Source organism: Citrus clementina, unplaced genomic scaffold (assembly GCF_000493195.1).
Source record: "Citrus clementina cultivar Clemenules unplaced genomic scaffold, Citrus_clementina_v1.0 scaffold_3, whole genome shotgun sequence".
In the NCBI taxonomy this organism is placed as follows: domain Eukaryota; kingdom Viridiplantae; phylum Streptophyta; class Magnoliopsida; order Sapindales; family Rutaceae; genus Citrus; species Citrus x clementina.
In genome coordinates this window covers 26,331,792-26,354,263 of record NW_006262339.1, presented here as the reverse complement: position 1 = coordinate 26,354,263, position 22,472 = coordinate 26,331,792, and the positions used below count along the sequence as shown (strand labels likewise).

The following is a 22,472-nucleotide window of genomic DNA, read 5'->3' as shown; positions in this document are numbered from 1 at the left end:
CCACTGGGATACGTTTCAAGAGACAGAAGGATATCATCCAATGACTCCTTATTCAAGCCATACCTAATGAATTGAATCTTATCTTCCCTGTTATCAGACACCATTCCTAAAGAACATGATTTTTTATCGCAACTCATTCTCAAGCAACAGAAATTCTTCGAGCTCGTCGTTTTCTTGCATAATTTCCTTTACCATTACCAGGCATGTATGCAATAAATTTTGGAGGTAACTCACCTACTAATCGTACTTTAGTCTCGATTAACCAACGGATGTCAGCAGGTATGTTATTACTCTTGAGCAATCGCATGCGTTCGGACCGGGCTTTATAGATTGGAATGAGGGCATTCTAAGGAAGTGAAGGGAATCACTTGTGAAGCTTCGCTAGAATCTCGTTTCTATCCATACCTTCGCCTCAGAATATCAATTATTACGGGAAACTGAAGTAACCGACTTGATTGTCATGGAGTACCGTTATCCGCCACTTCACCGAGGTAACAAACTAAAGTACACAAACAGAAAAAAAAATTAAAACACACAAAGAAAATTAAAATCGTCCTCTTATTGAATTTACCTCAGGCTCTAATCGGATGTCGTAAACACTTCTCTCAATGTCTCTGAGTTGGCTTTCTAAACCCTCAACATAGGATACTAACTCTGGTGGTTGCAGAGCCCAAATACGATGTGTTTTACAAAATTGAATCTGCCTTTTGAGAAGAGTTTTAACACGTTGAAGTAGTTTAAGAATGTTAAGGAGGAACGGTCTAAGTATGGTACTCGTGATTAACAATGATAAGAGAAAACTTAATGGTAAAACAAACACACTTATGCAAAAATAATTTCAATTAGCAAAAGAATAATAAAAAAAGAAAGAAAAATCAAACCACCGAAAAGAAAAAAAAATCAATTCAAATCTGGTGGGTCACTCAAATTTATTTCGGTGTCTTCTCCATGTGGTTGGTACTCTAGATATGGCTTTAATCTTTGACCATTAACTTTAAATGTGACACCGTTCTTTAGGTCCTTAATTTCAATTGTTTCATGTGGAAAAACAGTATGAACAATAAAGGGATCAAACCATCGAGAGCGTAACTTACCTGGGAATAGGTGCAAGCGAGAATTGAACAAAAGCACTTTTTGACCTAGAGTGAAAGATTTTCTCATAATTTGTTTGTCATGGAAGACTTTCATTCGTTGCTTGTAAATCTTGGCATTTTCGTATGCATCATTGCAAATTTCTTCAAGTTCTGCCAGCTGTAATCTTCTTTCTGAGCTGGCTTGCTGCATGTCAAAATTGAATTTCTTGATGGCCCAATATGCACGATGCTTGAGTTTCACAGGTAGGTGGCAAGCTTTTCCATACACTAGCCTGTAGGGTGACATCCTAATCGGGGTCTTGAAAGCCGTTCTATATGCCCATAATGCATCATCAAGTCTTAATGACCAATCTTTTTTGTCTGGCCTCACCGTCTTTTCTAATATTTGATTTATTTCTCAATTGGAGATCTCAACTTGGCCACTGGTTTGCGGATGATATGGGGTCACCACTTTGTGAGTGATGGAATACTTTGTCAAAAGAGCTTTGAATGCTTTGTTACAAAAGTGGACACCACCATCACTGATTATTGCTCGAGGGAATCCAAAGCGTGAAACAATGTTGCTTTTCAAAAATCCTATCACCACCTTGTGATCATTGGTTCTACATGGAATTGCTTCTACCTATTTCGATACGTAGTCAACAGCAACCAATTGTATTGATGGCCAAAAGAAGGGGGAAAGGGACCCATGAAGTCGATACCCCATACATCAAAAATCTCAACCACTAAAATAGGATTTAGTGGCATCATGTTCCTTCGTGTAATGCTCCCCATTCGTTGACACCTGTCACATGAAGAACAGAAAGTATAAGCGTCTCAAAATATAGTTGACCAATAAAAACCACATTGTAAAACTTTAGTCGCTGTTTTCTTAGCACTGAAATGGCCTCCACAAGCTTGTTCATGGCAGAATGAAAGAATATTCTGAATTTTATTTTCTGGGACACATCGTCTAACAATTTGATCTGCACAATACTTGAACAAATATGGGTCATCCCAAAAGAAATTCTTTATTTCTACAAAGAATTTAGCCTTGTCTTGCTTGGTCCAATGCTCTGGAAGTTGACCTGTAACAAGATAATTCACGATGTCAGCATACCATGGTAATACTTCCACACTCATCAATTGTTCATCTGGGAATGACTCATTCAATGGTAATGATTCCATAATTGTGTCAAAGTGGAGACGAGAGAGATGGTCAGCTACAATATTCTCTGTGCCTTTCTTATCTTTAAATTCCAAGTCGAACTCTTGCAAAAGTAACACCCAACGAATTAGTCTAGCTTTTGCATCTTTCTTTGTGAGAAGATATTTAAGAGCAGCATGATCTGTGAACACAATTATTTTACAACCAATGAGATAAGATCGAAATTTTTCCAATGCAAACACTACTGCTAGCATTTCTTTTTCAGTAGTTGAATAGTTCAACTGTGCATCATTTAATGTCATACTAGCATAGTAAATAACATGGGGAATTCGATCAACTCTTTGTCCTAATACTGCTCCTACTACATAATCAGATGCATCACACATGAGTTCAAATGGTAAGCTCCAGTTTGGGGGCTGAATGATGGGTGATGATGCCAACAACTGCTTTAATTTTTTAAACGCCACAAGACATGAATCATTAAAGATAAAATGTACATCCTTAGCAAGTAAATTGCATAAGGGTGTAAAAACTTTGCTAAAATCTTTAATGAAACGTCTATAGAAACCAGCATGCCCAAGGAAAAATCTTACTTCTCTGACTATTTTGGGTGGAGGAATATTAGAAATGAGATCCACCTTGGCCTTGTCAACCTTAATACCTTTGCTCGAAATGATGTGACCGAGAACAATACCTTGTTTTACCATAAAATGGCACTTCTCTCAATTTAAGACCAAGTTCTTTTCGATACATCTCTGCAGAACTAGTGTTAGATGATGTAAACATTGATCAAACGAGTCAACAAAGACAGAAAAATCATCCATAAAGACTTCAAGGAATCGTTCAACCATATCAGAAAAAATACTCAACAGGCATCGTTGAAATGTAGCAAGTGCATTACATAATCCAAATGACATTCTCATATATGCAAATGTTCCAAAAGGGCAAGTGAAAGTAGTTTTCTCTTGATCTTTTGGTGTTATGGGAATCTGATTATATCCTGAGTAGCCATCTAGAAAGCAATAAAATTCATGGCCTGCTAATCTATCAAGCATTTGATCGATAAATGGTAAAGGAAAATGGTCTTTACGTGTGACAGAATTCAACTTTCTATAATCAATGCATACACGCCATCTTGTAGTTACTATAGTGGATATCAATTCATTATCAGCATTCGTAACTACTGTGACTCCTAACTTTTTGAGGACAACTTGCACAGGACTGACCCATGAACTATCAAAAATGGGGTAAATGATACCTGCATCTAATAGCTTAAGGACTTCAATTCTAACAACTTCTTTCATATTAGGATTTAACCAACATTGCATTTCCCTAATAGGTTTAGCATTTTCATCAAGGTGAATGTAATGCATGCAATCTACTGGGTTTATACCTTTGATGTCTGCTGTGGTTCATCCTAATGCTCCTTTGTGCTCTTTTAAAACATCCAACAACTTATCTTTTTGTTCGTCATTTAGGGATGATGAGATGATTACCGGTAGAGTACTTTCTTCTCCCAAAAATGAATATTCCAAAGTATTGGGTAATGGTTTGAGCTCGAGTTTTGGTGGTGATTCTGATGATGGGATGAGTTTCTTTTCTGATGGTGCTAGTTGTTCAACTCTTGATTTCCATTTATTAGTGTCCATGGATAGTGCTGATTCAAGTAGGGCGTTGACCTCATCGACCGATCTGCCAATATCAAAATCCAAACCAAAGTGAGTTAAACATGTTTGTAAAGGATCATCACTAAGGTTTGAAAGAAAAGTATTATCAACTATTGTTTCTATTAAATCCACATCAACAATTCCATCATCTGCATTGTGAGGTTGTTTGGCAACGTTGAAGATGTTCAGCTCCATAGTCATGTTCCCGAAGGACAACTGCATATTTCCAGTCATGCATTGAATGTGAGCATCCGCAATTGCCAAGAAAGGTCGGCCTAGAATAATGGGAATGTGCTTCCTTGAATCCTATACTGGTTGAGTGTCAATTACAATGAAATCAACAAGAAACAAAACTTGTCTACCTGGATAAGCACGTCCTCCACAATACCACGAGGTATTTTCATGGACCGATCTGCAAGCTGTAACACCACTGGAGTTGGGTGTAATTCTCCAAGTCCAAGTTTCAAAAATACTGAGTAAGGCAATAGATTTACACTAGCTCCTAAATCCAACAAAGCATTCTCAATTGTGTGGTTCCCTATGCTACATGAGATAGTGGGGGAGCATGGGTCTTTGCATTTTAGAGGAATTTTAAGTTGGAGTATAGAACTAACGTTTTCTGTTAAAAATGCCTTCTTTTGAACATGAATGTTTCTCTTTTTAGTACAAATGTCTTTAAGAAACTTGGCATAAGATGGAACTTGCTTTATAGCATCAAGTAAAGGGATGTTAACACTTACTTGTTTGAAGATTTCGAGAATCTCACCTGTGGATTTTCCCTTCTTTCCTTTCGCTAACCTTTGAGGAAATGGAGCTTTAGGAACATATTCTCGCGGGTTAGTTTCTTCTTTCTCCACCGGTGATGAGTCCTCAACACTCACAGGTATAATTTGATTTTCTTTTGTCACCGGCATCTCCACTTTGTTGTCGACTTCTTTTCCTTTTCGCAAGGTCATGACTGCTTTGACCTCTCCATGCTGTTGTGGTGAACTGGTACTTGCTTCATGTACTCTTTTAGGATTAGGCACTGGTTGACTTGGAAACTTGCCTTTCTCAACAGTCATTGTCAAGGTCTGAACTGAAGAAGCAAGTTGTCCCACCATCTTCTCGAGGCTTGAAACTGATTGGGCTTGTGAGTTGAAGCCTGCTCTCAACTCATTTTGTAGTCCATCAATGGTGCGGTTATGTTGCTCAATCGTAGAGTGAGTAAGATTCTTGAGATTCTAGAATGAATCCTCCCATGGTCTGGGTTGAGAGTAGTTCTGGTTCTGATTGTATAGTCTAAATGGGGGCTGAGAGGCTTGAGGAATTGGTTGCATTGGTGGAGTTGGAGTTGTTGGTCCATTTTGTTGGAATCCTTGAGACCATGAAAAATTGGGGTGATCTCTCCATCCAAGGTTATATGTGTTGGAGTATGGGTTGTAATTCGATGGTTTTCTCATTACACCTATGGCATTGGCTTGATCTGGATATGAGTCATGGTCATGTGGCTCTGTTGATTTAGTAGTCGATAATGATGTTATTTGTCGAGCGAGACCTTCAACCATCTCCTTGACTTCTTTAATTTCTGAACTTGACTTGCCAATTTGAACCTCATTTACTCCCTTAACTCTTCTAGTATTCCTGAGTGATCGACTCCGTTGTTAAGAATTATCCGCTTATCGCTGGAAGAATTCCCAAATCTCTGATGCACTTTTTGACATTAGCTCTCCTCCACTTGTTGCCATTAGCCATTCTTGCACATTTGGTAGTAATCCCTCCAAAAAGTATTGGCATTGGTGCCATTTCTCGTACCCATGATGTGGACACTTCAAGAGTAGCCCATTGAATCGCTCCCATGTTTCGAAAAACTGCTCATCCTCTCTCTGGGTAAACTCTGAGATTTTCCTGCGAATAGCATTGGTTTTATGCACTGGAAAATATTTATTCAAAAATTTTGTTACCATTTGTTCCCATGATGCAATGCTATTAGCAGGCAATTTATTAAGCCATGAACGAGCTCTATCTTTCAAAGAAAATGGGAATAATCTGAGTTTAACATCATCGTCTGAAAAATTCTCGTATTTAAAAGTTTGACAAATAGCATGAAAATCATTCAGATGATTATATGGGTCCTCATTTTCTAAGCCATAGAATATTGGGAGACAATTTAGCACACTAGGTTTTAGTTCAAAACTTCTAGCAGCTACATTTGGGTATTTTATGCATGATGTGCTCAAATTAGCTAAAGGCCTGAAGTAGTTCTTAAATGGCCTCTCTTGTGGTTGCAAATCCATTTTATTTTTAATTTGTTTGTGTGTGCGAAGTGTTTTCTCAAGTTCAAGGTCTATAGGTTCAAGATTAGGTAATAATGACCTTCGACCATGCATGCAAAACAAATTAAATGAAAATAAAGATGGGAACAAAACAAATAAAAATAAATAAGAGGGAGAAATTACGATACTAACCTTATTGCGCTATTACAACCTTACTATAAAAACACACTAAAAAAATATGTGAAAATAAATTAACTAAAAAAAATTAATAAAAAAAATTAATAAAAAATTACAAAGAAAAATAACTTAAAAATTAAATTACAGAATTGTAAAGAATAGAGAAAGAAAAGAAATTATTACCTCTAAATGCAGATTCACTTTTTTTCTTTTTTTTTAATAAGAAAAAAATACAAGAAAATAAATAAAAGAAATTATTCACAAAAATTAATTCTACAAATTAAAATAACTTACCTCCCCGGCAACGGCGCCAAAAACTTGTTGTGCAAATTTTATTGAACTCGCAGATGCACGAATCTATTGTAGTGTAGATTAATTGTGACGAGTGTCGATCCCACGAGGAGGTGGATTTTAATTGTGTGTAGAATTAATTTTGTAAATGGGTGGTTGGATTTGTGGTGAAAATGATTTGGATTATTCTAAAATTGGAATTGAAATGGCGAGAATAAATTGAAGAGAATTCTATTGAAATGACGTACTTGAGTATCTGGATCCATATCAACATGCATCATGGGCTAAATATTTCTTATTAATGCCAATTAAATCATGAGGGGGGAATCCACACCTCATGAACCACACTCTAATCAATATGGTGCTAAGGGCTTATCGTGCCAAATAATAATAACCTTGTACTAGGGAGCCGGTGTAACCAGGGCGGTATCTAGAGCTTATTATTATTTGTCGACGAGAAGTCAAAACATCCACAAAAACTAGAGGGGAAGAGAAAATAAATTTACCAAATAAAGCCCATGACACATGTTGAGACTTCACCTTTAACCCAAGCTTGAAAGAAAATTAGCTACTCATAATTAAACTAAGGGCAAAATGGGAATTTATTAAAATATGTAGAAAATACAAGATGGAGAGGGAATTACAGAAAATGGAGTTCAAAAATAGATTCAGAGATATCAAATTAGGGGGGAAAGGCCCCTTTTTTATAGATACATTGAGTAAATCGTGGCCATCAAATTAAAAACAATTTGGACGCTCAGGATTGCGCCGCGTCATCAGTCAACAGTACGCGGTTTGACACGTGGATGAACAGTAACACAGTTTGACCTGGGTTGAACAGTGACACGGTTTGGTTGAAAATAATCTTGTGTGATGCATGTACCGTACGCGAGATTTTTGGTCCACTGATATGCTGCCACGTCACCATCAACAGTACATAAGAATTTTAGTCCAACAGGATCGTAACAACACATCAGTCAATGCCACATCATCGGTCCATGCCACGTCATCGATCCGTCTATGTGAACAGTGTCGTGAACAGTAACGTAGACAGTATCACACACGTGAATAGTACCGTACATGTGAACAATGCCATTTTTCTTTTTATGCTCCTCTTAAGGTTTTCGACCGTCCTGAGTTCAAAAGTGATGTCCGTTTTGCCGTTGGATCTCTCGTTTATTGTGAAATGACCATGATGCCCCTAAAATACATAAAATACTTAATTAAAATAAAACACACATAATTAAATTACAAGAAGCTTAAATACATAATGTAACAAAATATAGGAAGGAAACAGTAAACACTGCACTTTCATATATACTTTATTAATCAAACTACAAGATTATATATAGGCTTGAAGCTAACATAGACTAGGAGTCTTATCTTAGCAAAGTCCTTTATTCTAGGGATAAAAGCAAAAAATAAGTAGATGGAACATATCATGTAAAACAACCACCAGATAAGGATAACTCTATTTTTTCAAATTCTGCCACACTCCCCCTCAAGCTGGACAAAAAACATTGAACATTCCCAGCTTGTCTACCAACTTTTCAAACACCAGTTTGACTAATCCTTTAGTAAGAAGATCTGCAGTTTGTTGAGATGTAGGCACATATGTCATAGAAATTACTCATTCTTCTATCTTCTCCTTGATGAAATGCCGGTCAACCTCAACATGCTTAGTTCTATCATGATGTACTGGATTATGAGAAATATCTATGGCTGCCTTATTGTCACAATAAAGTTTCATAGGTTGAATATCTGCGATTTTTAGCTCCCCTAATAATAGTTTCAGCCATAACAACTCACAGATACCTTGAGCTACTGCTCTGAACTCTGCTTCAGCACTACTTCTTGCCACAACTGACTGTTTTTTACTTCTCCAAGTTACTAAATTCCCCCATACAAATGTGCAATAGCCCGACGTAGATCTTCTATCCTTAATTGAACCAGCCCAATCAGCGTCTGTGAAGGCTTCAACACTTCTTGCCTCATTCTTTTTGAAGAGAAGACATTTTCCTGGAGTTCCTTTAAGATATCTCAGGATTCGATAAACAGCTTCCATATGTTCCTCGCATGGAGCATGCATGAATTGACTTACAACACTAACCGCAAAAGCAATATCAGGTCTAGTGTGGGAAAGATAGATGAGTTTCCCAACAAGTCGCTGATATCTCCCTCTCTCAACAGGAATACTGTCCTTCAAGTCTCCTAATTTCAAATTTGCATCCATTGGTGTGTCTACAGGCTTACAACCTATCATTCCTGTTTCTTTCAAAAGGTCTATAACATATTTCCTTTGAGAAACAGATATGCCTATGTTATTTCTTGCCACTTCCATGCCTAGAAAGTATCTTAGGGATCCAAGGTCCTTTATGTCAACAATATCATTCCCAGTCAATATTATATCATCAACATAAACAATAAGAACAGTAATCTTACCATCCTTATGTCTATAAAATAACGTGTGGTCTGTCTGAGCTTGTTTGTATTCTTGCTGTCGTATAGCCCTAGAGAATCTGTCAAACCAAGCTCTAGGTGACTGTTTCAGTCCATAGAGTGATTTTTTCAATTTACACACTAGTCCTCTTCCTTCCTTATCAAATCCAGGTGGCAACTCCATGTAAACTTCCTCTACTAAGTCTCCGTTAAGAAAAGCATTCTTAACATCTAATTGTTGAAGTGACCAATCCAAGTTTGCAGCCAAGGATAATAGAACTCGAATTGTATTTAATTTAGCGACTGGAGCAAATGTTTCCTGGTAATCAATCCCGTATGTTTGAGTGAACCCCTTTGCTACTAGTCGTGCCTTATACCTCTCTATTGATCCATCAGACCTATACTTGACAGTAAAAAACCCATTTACAACCCACTGGAACCTTTCCTTTTGGTTTTTGTACCAGCTCCCATGTTCCCATCTGTTCTAGAGCACTCATCTCCTCCATAACAGCCTGTCTCCACTTCGAGTCTTCTAACGCTTCTTGAATATTCTTTGGAATTTGTACACCTGAAAGATTAGTAACAAATGCTCGAAGAGAAGGTGACAGTCGATCATAGGTCACATAATTAGAAATAGGATATTGAGCACAAGATCTAATCCCCTTTCTTAAGGCTATAGGAACATCAAGATCAGCAATTTCAGGTTTAAGAACAGTATTTTGAGGCTGTATACCTTCATTCAGTTCGGTCTCTTGACAGTGCTGTCGGTGAACAGGTTCCTCAACTCTTTGCGGATTATTCCGTCGTGAATAAACACGTAGCTCTTGTTGTTGCTGTGTTTCTCCTCCTGTCTTGAAATTTTCATCATCAGTAGACTTCATTGGCTGAGATGAATTTTGAGTTGTTTTTAATGAAGACAAATCTGATTGAGACTGACACGGCTGAACGGCAGTGAGTTTAGGTGGAGATAACAATTCTGAAGACTGGGGAAAAATTGGAGATGGTAAGGACGCTTCCCAAAAATTCCCTTCATTAGAACTCTCCCCCTGAAGGGAATTCTGGGCATAGAAAGGGTGAGTTTCAAAAAAGGTAACATCCATAGAAATGAAATATTTGTGCTGTTCAGGAGAATAACATCGATAACCTTTTTGAGTGGCTGAGTAACCTAAAAAAATACACTTATGAGCTCTAGGATCTAGCTTTGTTTGAGCCAAACTATGGACATGGACAAAGGAAATACAACCAAAGACTTTAAGTGGCAGATCCGTACATACTCGAGTGTGTGGATAATATTGGAGAAACATGTTAAGTGGAGTTTGGTAATTAAGAACCTTAGAAGGCATGCGATTAATTAAGTACGATGCCGTAAGAATAGCATCTCTCCAGAATTGTTTAGGTACATTGGTAGTGAACATAAGAGACCGTGCTACTTCAAGTAGATGACGATTTTTTCTTTCGGAGACACCATTTTGTTGTGGAGTATAAACACAAGAACTTTGGTGTATAATCCCATGGTGTGAAAGAAATTGACTAAGAGAAGTGTTAAAAAATTCTCTACCATTATCAGTACGTAAAATCTGGATTTTGGCTTGGAATTGTGTTTGGATCATGGAGTGAAAATTTTTAAAGGTTTGTGCTGCGTCAGATTTATCCTTTAATAGATACACCCAACAGATTCGTGTGTGATCATCAATAAAAGTAAGAAACCATTTTATACCCGTAAGGTTTGAGACACGAGAAGGTCCCCATATGTCACTATGAATCATTGCAAAAGGTCTGGAAGGTTTGTATGATTGAGAAGGAAAATAGGAACGCTGATGTTTAGCCAATTGACATACTTCACAATGAATCATAAGAGAATCTTTATTATGAAATAATTCAGGAAACAAATTTCTTAAATATGGAAAGCTAGGATGACCTAACCTACGATGCCACAACATTATTTTTTGTTCCCTAGACATAGAAAGAGATCCACAGTCAGCAGTATGAGCTTGTTTATTCACGTTGAAATCCTCAAAATAGTAAAGTCCCCCATGTTCCCTAGCACTGCCAATCCTCCTCCCCGAAATTAGGTCCTGAAATTCACAAGAGGAGTGCAAAAAATTAGCAACACAATTAAGATCTTTAGTGATTTGGCTGACAGAGAGTAGATTGCAAGATAATTTAGGAACATGGAGAACTGATTTGAGAATTATGCTAGGAGTAATCTTTATAGTGCCCATCCCTGCAACAACTGAAAGTGAACCATCAGCTATCCTTACTTTAAAATGATCTGGACTAGGAGCATAAGAAGAGAAAAAATGAATGCAGCCTGTCATGTGATCTGTGGCGCCAGAATCAATGATCCAGGGATCTGGAACCTTGGCAGAAGCATGAAAAATTGTTGGGATCTGGAAAATACCTTTTTGGGCCAACAAAGAGGACGAAGGAATAGGGGTTAAAAGTTTTTGAAGCTGCTCAAGTTGTTCTTTGGTAAATGATGGAATCACACTGCTTACACCTTCCTTTAGAACACTTTGATCAGTGTCAATTGCAGATTGAAATCCTTTTGGACTTCGCTTATTGCCTCTATTGTCTTTCTAATTTGTTGGTTTACCATGTAGCCTCCAACAACGCTCTTTGGTGTGATTCGGTTTGTGGCAATGATCACACCACAGCTGGCCACCTTTGTTGGAATTATTAGATCCCTGAACAGCCAAAGCAGACATTTCAGGTGCTATAAGTGATTTTGGCTCCCCAAGCATGACCCGTTTACGACTCTCTTCTCGTCTGACTTCAACAAAGATTTCTCGGATGGAAGGTAATGGTTTAGTGCCAAGTATACGACCACGAACATCATCAAGCTCCTTATTAAGACCAGCCAAAAAGATAGAAAACCCAACATTGGTTATTTCAAAGTCTTTGGATGCAAATGTTTTATTTTGAACACAAAAGATAATCTTGGCAAATTTGATCCAAAATCCGATGTTGGTATTTTTCTTGGATATTCAAACTCAAGCAAAGCTTATAGAGTTTATAACAAAAGAACTCTAGTTGTGGAAGAATCTATACATGTTACATTTGATGAATCTAACCCCTCCTCTACGGAGAAAGTTGTTGTTGATAATGATGCAGATGAAGAATTACAAAAAGAGTCATCAAAAGATAACTAAAATGATGGGTCTCATGGGAATCAAGATGAGCAACATGAAGAAACGAATGTAGAGCAAAATGAAGGTATTTCTCAATCGCTCCCCAAAGAGTAGAGGTATGTTTCTTCTCACTCTAAGGATGCAATTTTAAGAGATCTCTTACGAGGTGTTACTACTAGATCATCACTTAGGAACACTTGTGAGTATAATGCATTCATTTCTCAAATTGAACCCAAATCTTTTACAGATGCGGAAAATGATAAATCTTGGATTATGGCAATGCAAGAGGAGTTAAATCAATTTGAGAGAAACAATGTGTGGGAATTAGTTCCTAAACCGAAACATCAATCCGTCATAGGTGCTAAATGGGTATTTAGAAATAAGATGGATGAATCCGGTGTGGTTGTAAGGAATAAAGCTAGATTAGTGGCTCAAGGTTACAACCAAGAAGAATGAATTTATTTTGATGAAACATTTGCACCCGTATCTAGACTAGAATCAATTAGGATGTTATTGGCATTTGCATGTCATAAAGATTTCATCTTATTTCAAATAGATATGAAAAGTGCTTTCTTAAATGGTTATATTATGGAAGAAGTGTATGTAAAATAACCCCCTGGTTTTGAAAATGAAAAATTTCCAAACCATGTTTATAAGTTGTTTAAAGCTTTGTATGGATTAAAACAAGCACCTAGAGCATGGTATGATAGGCTCAAGCTTTGTATGCATTTTGAATAAATATTCATTTTAGTTTAGTCTTAATAAGTTTTGCTTAATTTAAAGTAATTTGTGCTCAAATTGTGTGCATAATTGTAGGTGTCTAGAAGCTTATAATTCATGGAAGGAATGCTAATGCAATAGGCTTGCAAAAATGAGGAAGAACTTAGCTACAAAAGAATTGAAACAAATCTGGAACAGTGCAGTTGTTGCAGCCGTTGCTGTAGTAATCCTGGAATAACAACAGAGAAAATTATGCGCGGGACAATTGCAGAATTGCGATCTGCAGTTTCTTAATCTGACTTATGCGCGTCTTAGGCTTCTGTTTACCCCAATTTCAACTATAAAAGGAGCACACATTATAAGGAATGGGGAGGGCCGTCACCCAAGGAGAAAAACACAAAGAAACAAAAGAAAAATAAGATTCAAGAGAGAGATTAAGGGTTGTACAGGAGGAAAAATTGCAGAGATCAATTGGGAACTTAATCCTTCTTATCATTCTCTTGTTTTCATGCTTTCTATTTATTCATGGGGATGTGTTTCATAGTTGAAACTTTGTTCTTTATTTTTCTTTTGTAAACCATGAACTAAATTTATTTGTGGTTGAGTGATAAACAATCTTGATGGTTTATTGACTGAATATATGTGTTGCTGCATGTTTGCTGTAGCAGTTTATTTTGATAGTATTTATGTTTATTCATTATTTCGGTTGATCACCCACTTAATGATACAAGTTAGGAGAGAGCCGCAAAAGGGCCTATCTTAGTGGAATATATCAGAGCAATACTTGGTTTTAGATTGGGTTTCCTGGATTGAGTTTAACTTATCCCAAAAGGGTCATGCTTAATTTAAAATTAGTGATGAACTAGACATAGAGATTCACTTTGTAGGATAAATATAACCTAAACGTGTAATGATGTATCTTATGTTGGCATAACAACTGATCACTGTTAGGTTGCATATAGATATAAGATATCCAACATGTGACGGCTGAGGATACATAAGGATTCCGCCCAGTGCTGTAGCAAATGTTGCAGCAACCGAGCCAAACATAGAAAACTAGTCAATACCATTAAGAGAGTTTATTCACTCAACTACTTTATATTCCCATTAGTTTTATCCTTGAGTTTGATGTGATAATTTACTTTGTTGCATTTTATTTATAGCGTTTTTATTTTAATTAGTATATTTGTTTTATTAATTGTTTATTTTAATTTAGAACAAAATATGCACTGTTAATATTGTTGTAGCAAATATGATAACATCAATCCATGTGGAGACGATCTTGAATACTCATCACTTTATTACTTGTTGTGTACACTTGCACATTGACACCAATAGCATTAGTATTTATACCCAAAGTTTTTTTGGCACCGTTGTCGGGGATTGATTGTTCATTGTGATTTGTGAAATTAGTTTTAACGGTGTTAAGTTTTAATTTTATTTTGATATGTTTATTTTATTAACATAGGTGATCTAGTAACCTTGCATGCGCAAATATAAATATGTTGAATTCCAGTTTGATCTAGAAATTGAAAGAACTGCAAGGAGATTGAGAAGAAAGCATCAGGAATTACAAGCTGTTGTAGTAATAGATGATTTGCAAGATTTGAGAAACTTGAATCGTATGGAGGAGATACAACCAGTCAATGTACATGAAGGTCTGAATGGACAATGTGTTCAAAGGCAACTAGGGAACAACAACATTATTCACATGGCAAATGCTAGAGATAGAGCCATTCGAGACTACGCAGTGTTGACTTCTCAGGCCATACATCCGGGAATAGTTAGACCCGACGTTCAAGCTGACAATTTCGAATTCAAACCCGTGATGTTTCAGATGCTTCAAACAGTGGGGCAATTTAATAGTTTGTCATCCAAAGATCCTCATCTACACCTTAAGTTATTTTTGGAGGTAAGTGATGCTTTCAAGATTGCTGGAGCATCACATGAAGCATTGAGACTTAGACTTTTCCCATTTTCTTTGAGAGATCGAGTAAGAGCATGGTTGAATTCTCTACCACCAGATTCTATCACTACATGGAATGATTTGACTGACAAATTTTTGATGAAATACTTCCCGCCAACCAAGAATGCAAAATTGAGGAACGAGATCACATCTTTCCATCAACTTGAAGATGAGAGCTTGTGTGATGTATGGGAGAGATTTAAGGAGTTACTCAGGAGATGTCTTCACCATGGTATTCCTTGGTGCATCCAGTTTGAAACTTTCTATAATGGTCTCAACCCAAGCACTAGATTGATGGTGGACGCTTCAGCAAATGGGGCCTTGTTATCTAAGTCTTACAACGAGGCTTATGAAATTTTGGAGAGAATAGCCAACAATAACTATCAGTGGCCATCAACCAGACAAGCTGCAACAAGAGGAACAGCAGGATTTCATAACGTAGATGCCTTGACAGCATTGTCAGCCCAAGTAACTTCATTAACAAAAATGGTAAAGGCTTTGATTACTACTCCAGAAACTGTTAACCCAATTTCTGATATGTCTTGCGTTTATTGTAGAGAAGGGCATTTATTTGACAATTGTCCTGGTAATCCAACTTCGGTTAACTATATGGGCAGCTTCAATAGGCAGAACCAGGACAATCCATATTCAAACACTTACAACCCTAGATGGAGACAGCACCCGAACATTTCATGGAGTTATCAGAACCAGACTGCTGCAGCACCCTGTAGACAGAACAGACCTACTCAGCCATCTGGATTTTATCAGTAAAATTAAGAGTAAAGAAGCATCAACAATGATCAACTCATCTCCCTTGAAGGTTTGATAAAGGATTATATTGTGAAGAATGAAGCAGTTGTCCAAAGTCATACTGTATCTTTGAGAAACTTGAAAAATCAAATGGGACAGCTTGCTACAGCATGAAGCAACAGACCTCAGGGTACTTTACCCAGTAATACAGAGGACCCAAGAAGAGAATGGAAAGAGCACTGCAAAGTGATTAACTTGAGATCTAGAAAGGATGTTCATAATCTCGTTGGTGTACCAAAAAGAAGAGTCGAGTCCACTTCAATCTAGAAAGAAACTCAAATTGAAAAAGAACCACAATCTTCCACTTCACAGCACACTGGTGAGAGCAGTCAAGCTGCAGTATTTGCTGAAAATGATGATCCAACACCTGTGGATAACGAGGCTGTAGCAACAACCCAGAACATGGCAAAAGAGAAGCAGTCTGCACAACCTGCTGCAACACAGCAGTTTAGATACCCACCACCATTCCCTCAAAGATTTCAGAAGCAGCAACAAGATAAGTAGTTCAGCAAAATCTTGCGAGTGCTGAAACAACTACAAATTAATATCCCTTTTGTGGAAGCTCTAGAGCAAATGCCAAACTATGCGAAATTTTTTAAAGATATCTTGTCTAAGAAAAGAAGACTTGGAGAATTTGAGACAGTTGCTCTAACACAAGAGTGTAGCCAAACGCTTCAGAGTAAGATACCGCAGAAGATGAAGGATCTAGGAAGCTTCACAATCCCTTGCTCCATAAGCACTATATACAGTGGCAAAGCACTTTGTGATCTGGGGACTAACATCAATCTCATGCCTTTATTAGTGTTTAAGCAATTGAGAGTTGGTGAATGTAGACCAACAACAGTGACTCTACAACTTGTTAACCGATCTCATGCCTATCCAAAAATGAAGATTGAAGATGTGTTGGTGAAGGTGGATAAATTTATTTTTCCAGTGGATTTCATTGTGCTAGACTTTGAGGCAGACAAAGAAGTGTCAATCATTCTAGGAAGACATTTCTTAGCCACGAGAAAGACTTTAATTGATGTTCAAAAAGTAGAATTAACCATGAGGGTGAATGACCAGCAAGTTACATTCAATGTGCTGGATGCCATGAAGAGTCCTGATGAGATTAAAGATTGTAATTTTATCAGTGTTGTGGACTTTGTTATAGCAGAGAGATTACACAATTGCTGCAGTACAGAAGAAATCAATGTTGTAACATTTGAAGAACTTGATGATGAAGATCGTAGAGCAGCTAACGTAGCATGGTCAGGAGAGAAGCAACCCTTCAGAATTTACGAGCAAATCCAACAAAGGGAACTCACTTCAGACCAACAAGAATTCAAGGTTAATGGGCTGAAAGTGAAGCACTATATGGGAGATGATGTGAACGGCCTAAAGAATGATCGGTTCTTGAAGGATCCAGGTTGAGGAAACAAGAAAGGTCAGGCTAAAAGACCTAAAATCAAGCGCTAATTGGGAGGCAACCCAATAAGGGAAGTTGTTTCAAATTTTTAAGGCATTGAATTTAGCTTTTAAATTATTTAGGGAAATTATCATTTGTATACCCTTAGTTTACTCTATATACTACAATACTTTGAGGGCGTATCAATCGTCCACCCTAAGTTGACACAATGTATCAGCTGACCACCAAACCGTTAGTTGCCGTTTAAGTATGATGACGTCGGAAGGGTAATTTGGTTTTTTCATATGATACAAGTGATAATTTAAGGGTATACAAATGATAAAAAGAGAATTTAAGGGTATACAAGTGATAAATTTCAAGGGCAAAATCGTCAATTCACTGTAACTCCGTTAATTTTCAAACGGCAACTAATGGTTTGGTGGTCGGCTGATACATTTTGTCAACTAAGGGTAGACGATTAATACACCCTCAAAGTGTTGTAGTATTTTTTATAACAGAGCAAATATAGGGTCTATAAATGATAATTTCCCAATTATTTAATTGGTCTTTTTGTTATTTTAAGTGTGCATCTAATTTTTTATGTCTTTGTCTTAAATTACAGCAAGTAAAAAAAATGTGGGCAAAAAGAGTAGGAGGGAATTACTACAGCATCACTTACAGCATGACATCTAACAGAAAATTCTCAAACAACAGAGGCATTTTTTACTTTTGCAGCAGCAAATAGATTGATCAGATTTAATGATAAGGAGTGTTTGATAAGTGGATCAAAGAAGAAGTGACCCTTTACAGCCTGTGCTGCAGCAGTGCTTCCAGCAACAGGGGAGTACCCATACCCGCTAGTTTATTTTACTTATTTCTACCAAACTTTTCTTTCATTTAGTTTTAATTTTCTGATTCATTTTGCATGTCCTTGTATTTAGTGTATGAATGTCTGGTTTATGTGGTTTTGTTTTGTGTGTTTGTGAGGACATAGCACCACTCAAGTTTGGGGGGTTTCTGAGTGCATGTGTTTATGCTTGTGTTGTGTGTTGTGTGAAGCTCTGTTATCTAATATTTGTGTATGGATTTAACAATCTAATGAAGATAAATTGAGTGTTATGTAATATTTATGAGAATGCCAAGTAGAGATAGTTATAGATGGAGGTTGAAATTATGTCTCGACACTTAGACTTTTGTTGCATTTTATGAGAATGTTGTAGCAGAACCAGGAAAACCAAAAAAGAGTAGAAAATATCTCAAGTTTGGGAGAAAAATTTTGTTAGACTATGCCTGCTATGAAATAAATTTTGCTCGAATGGTTTAAGTTGCTGAGTAACCAAGGTTGAGTATGAACCCCATATGCAGACTTGAGTCCAAAGGCAACAAAAGTTCGAGCAATACTGCAGCAATTATATATAAAAAAAAAGTAAAAAAAAAATGGGGATGAAGGAATGAAAAATAAAGAGGTTTGCTGCCTAGGATACTGAGTAACTTGGTCTGTTCATGAGCCCCATGTTCAGCCTTAAGTCAAAGGCGTCCAAATGTAAGACCTAAATATAACATCATGGATGTGTTGCTACAGCAACTCTGACATGTAGTTTGAGTGAGTAATTGGGTGTCGTTATTACAAGTGATAGGCATTCACATGAAAGCTCAATGTTACATTAGAGAGTTTACCTGAAAAAAAATTATTATTATTATTGTTGTAGCACAGTTTGAGTATTTTTGTGATTTCTGTTCCCCCATATGTGAATATATTTGGGTTCTACCTCTAAATTATATATTTGGGTTCTACCTCTGAATTATATGCAATGCTTGTGTAATGTTGTAGCACCTCTAGAATTTGATCAAAGTAGCGCACACACACTTTGGACAGAATGAAGCTTAAGTCTAGAACTAAACTGCTAAGGCTATATTGAGTAATTAAGAGTGTGATCTGAGGGTGAAAGAATTCTTTCAAATTTGATGACAGAGCTAAGTCATTTGTTGCATGGTTTTGTATTTAAAGTGTTAGCGTGTTGTCATTACTTGAGGACAAGTAACGATTTCAGTTTAGGGGGTGTGATAACTCTATGAAATGAGAGTTATTATGGCAATTCTAGACTCAAATCAAGATTACTTAGAGAGTAAATTATGTGTTTCTATTACATTTTTGTTACATTTTGCATAAATATTTATTTTATTTTAGTCTTAATAAGTTTTGCTTAATTTAAAGTAATTTGTGCTCAAATTGTGTGCATAATTGTAGGTTTCCAGAAGCTTATAATTCATGGAAGGAATGCTAATGGAATAAGCTTGCAAAAATGAGGAAGAACTTAGCTACAAAAGAATTAAAACAAATCTGGAACAATACAGTTGCTGTAGCCGTTGCTGTAGCAACCATTACTGTAGCAATCCTGGAACAACGACAGAGAAAATTCTGCGCGGGACAATTGCAGAATTACAATGTGCAGTTTCCTAATCTGACTTATGCACGTCTTAGGCTTCCGTTTACCCTAATTTTCAACTCTAAGAGGAGCACACATCATAAGGAATGGGGAGGGCCGTCACCCAAGGAGAAAAACATAAAGAAACAAAAGAAAAACAAGATTCAAGAGAGAGATTAAAGGTTGCACAAGAGGAAAAATTACAGAGATCAATTGGGAGCTCAATCATTCTTATCCTTCTCTTGTTTTCGTGTTTTCTAATTATTCATAGGGATGTGTTTCATGGCTGAAACTTTGTTCTTTATTTTTCTTTTGCAAACCATGAACTAAATTTATTTGTGGTTGAGTGATAAACAATGGATTATTGACTGAATATATGTATTGTTGCATGTTTGCTGTTGCTGTTTGTTTTGATAGTATTTATGTTTATTCATTATTTCGGTTGATCACCCATTTAATGATACAAGTTAGGAGAGAGCCACAAAATGGCCTATCTTAATGGAACATATCAGAGCAATACTTGGTTTTACATTGGATTTCCTGAATTGAGTTTAACTTATCCCAAAAGAGTCATGCTTAATTTAAAATTAGTGATGAACTAGACATAGAGATTCACTTTGTAGGATAAATAGAACCTAAGCGTGTAATGCTATATCTTATGTTGGCATAACAACTAATAACTGTTAGGTTGCATATAGATATAAGATATCCAACATGCGATGACTGAGGATACATAAGGATTCTGCCCAGTGTTGTAGCAAATGTTGCAACAATCGAGCCAAACTTTAGAAAAATAACCAATACCATTAAGAGGGTTTACTCAATCAACTACTTTATATTCTCATTGGTTTTATCCTTGAGTTTGACGTAATAATTTACTTTGTTGCATTTTATTTATTGCATTTTTAATTTAATTAGTATATTTGTTTCATTAATTGTTTATTTTAATTTAGAACAAAATTAGCACTGTTAATATTGTTGTAGCAAATCTTATAACATCAATCCCTGTGGAGACGATCTTGAATACTCATCACTTTATTACTTGTTCTGTACACTTGTACATTGACACCAATAACATTAGTATTTATACCCAATAATATACTTGTTCAAATTTATGTTGATGATATTATTTTTAGTTCTACTAATGAATTGTTGTGTAAAGAATTTTCATCTTGTATGAGTAATGAATTTGAAATGAGTATGATGGGAGAGTTGAAGTACTTCCTCGGGCTGCAAATAAAACAAAATGAGAAAAGAATTTTCATAAATCAAGCCAAGTATGTAAAAGATCTACTCAAGAGATTCGGCATTGATGACTCAAAGACCAAAAATACTCCGATGAGCACAACAACCAAGCTTGACAAAGATGAAAAAGGCAAAGAAGTTGATATCAAAATGTATCAAGGTATGATCGGATCTTTACTTTATTTAACTACAAATAGACCCGATATCATGTTTAGTGTATGTTTGTATGCAAGATTTCAATCATGTCCCAAAGAATCCCATTTACTTGCTGCAAAACAAATTTTTCGATAGTTCCACTTAAGTAACGAATTTTCCGTTACTTAAGTAGAACTATAGATCTTGGTCTTTGGTATCCTAGAGGAATTCATATACATTGAACATGCTATTCAGATGCAAATTTTTCTGGTTATAAAGTTGATAAGAAAAGCACTAGTAAAACTTGCTATATTCGAGGTCACTCACTTATTTCATGGTTTAGTAAGAAATAAAATTTTGTTGCAGTTTCAACTACCGAGGCTGAATATATAGCTGCTGGAAGTTGTTGTGCACAAGCTCTTTAGATGAAACAAACATTTAGAAACTATGGCATTAACCTTGAACAAATTCCTATTAAGTGTGATAATACTAGTGCTATTAAATCTTTCAAACAATCCTATTCATTACTCTAAAACCAAGCATATAGAAATAAGACATCATTTCTTGAGAGATCATGTTCAAAAGGGAGATATTGCATTAGAGTTTATTTCTACAGAAAAACAACTTGCCGATATTTTTACCAAACCTCTTGGCGAAGAACAATTCTCAAAAATTCGGCATGAACTTGGGATGATGAAATTTTCGCACTAACTTTCCTATTCATGTTATTGAGTGTATTGAATTGATTGAATTATTGATGATTTGATGATTTAATTTTATAAAATGCTTAAGCATGTTAATTCTTGAATGTTTATATGAATTGATTGTTTGAATACATGTTCATGAATCATGCATTAAAATGTGTCATAAAACATTTTTGGATCAATTAAATGATCTTGGAATGTCTTATTTGCTGGCCAAAAATTAAATCAAATGTATGAAATTATAAATAAAATAAACAAATAATTGTTTCTCAATAAACGGTGTACCGTTTAATTCCAGAAACTAGAATATGATGTCTACCATTTACCCTTTTACCATTTGATGCAATCGGTAAACCGTTTAGAAACAGAAAGCTCACTGAAAGTTACTCCTTAACCGTTAAAAGACTAACCTTTCACCATTTCCTATTAATTGCTCTCTGGAAGTTACTCCCTAACCGTTTAAATAAACGGTTAGTCATTTTCATTGATATAAAACTGTTCAAAGGGTTTTTTCTCCTTCTTTATTTTCCCTCTTACCGTTTCAGCCATTGTTGCGTAGCCGAAGCTTTCTCTATCCTCAAACCTCCATTTCTCTTGATTTTCTTGCCAAATCACACCTATAAACCCTTTTCCCATCATCATTAGAGTGCTTTCACCAATTCAATTCTTCAAATTGAGCCTAAAAGTCAAAAATCTCAAATCAAAACCCTAAGGGCAGCCGATTAGGTTTCGTCATTTTTTACCTAATTTGTGTCCTTTTCCAACCACATTAAGCCTTCAAATTACATCCTCCACTCTCTCTTGATCCCATAATCAGTTCTTTTTCGACCAAACTCATTTTTCCCAAAATCCCTCATTCTCTCTGTTCTCTACCGTGG

General features: G+C 36.3%; 1 protein-coding gene and 2 non-coding genes across 3 annotated transcripts; 2 read left to right on the top strand and 1 right to left on the bottom strand.

Moving 5' to 3' along the window:
• The first annotated feature begins 5,699 nt into the window (after positions 1-5,699).
• LOC112100489 lies at positions 5,700-5,803 on the top strand. The gene has a single exon (XR_002906858.1). It is a non-coding gene; the product is annotated as a small nucleolar RNA R71 (small nucleolar RNA).
• A 9,213-nt stretch (positions 5,804-15,016) lies between these two features.
• Positions 15,017-15,123, bottom strand: LOC112100612. The gene has a single exon (XR_002906979.1). It is a non-coding gene; the product is annotated as a small nucleolar RNA R71 (small nucleolar RNA).
• A 1,147-nt stretch (positions 15,124-16,270) lies between these two features.
• LOC112099788 lies at positions 16,271-17,110 on the top strand. The gene has a single exon (XM_024187260.1). The coding sequence runs from the start codon at positions 16,271-16,273 to the stop codon at positions 17,108-17,110; it is 840 nt and encodes a 279-aa protein (XP_024043028.1).
• Positions 17,111-22,472: the final 5,362 nt, after the last annotated feature.

Excerpts from the sequence above, each read along its gene's own strand:
- LOC112099788 (XM_024187260.1), top strand. The coding sequence starts at position 16,271 with ATGCCAAACTATGCGAAATTTTTTAAAGATATCTTGTCTAAGAAAAGA.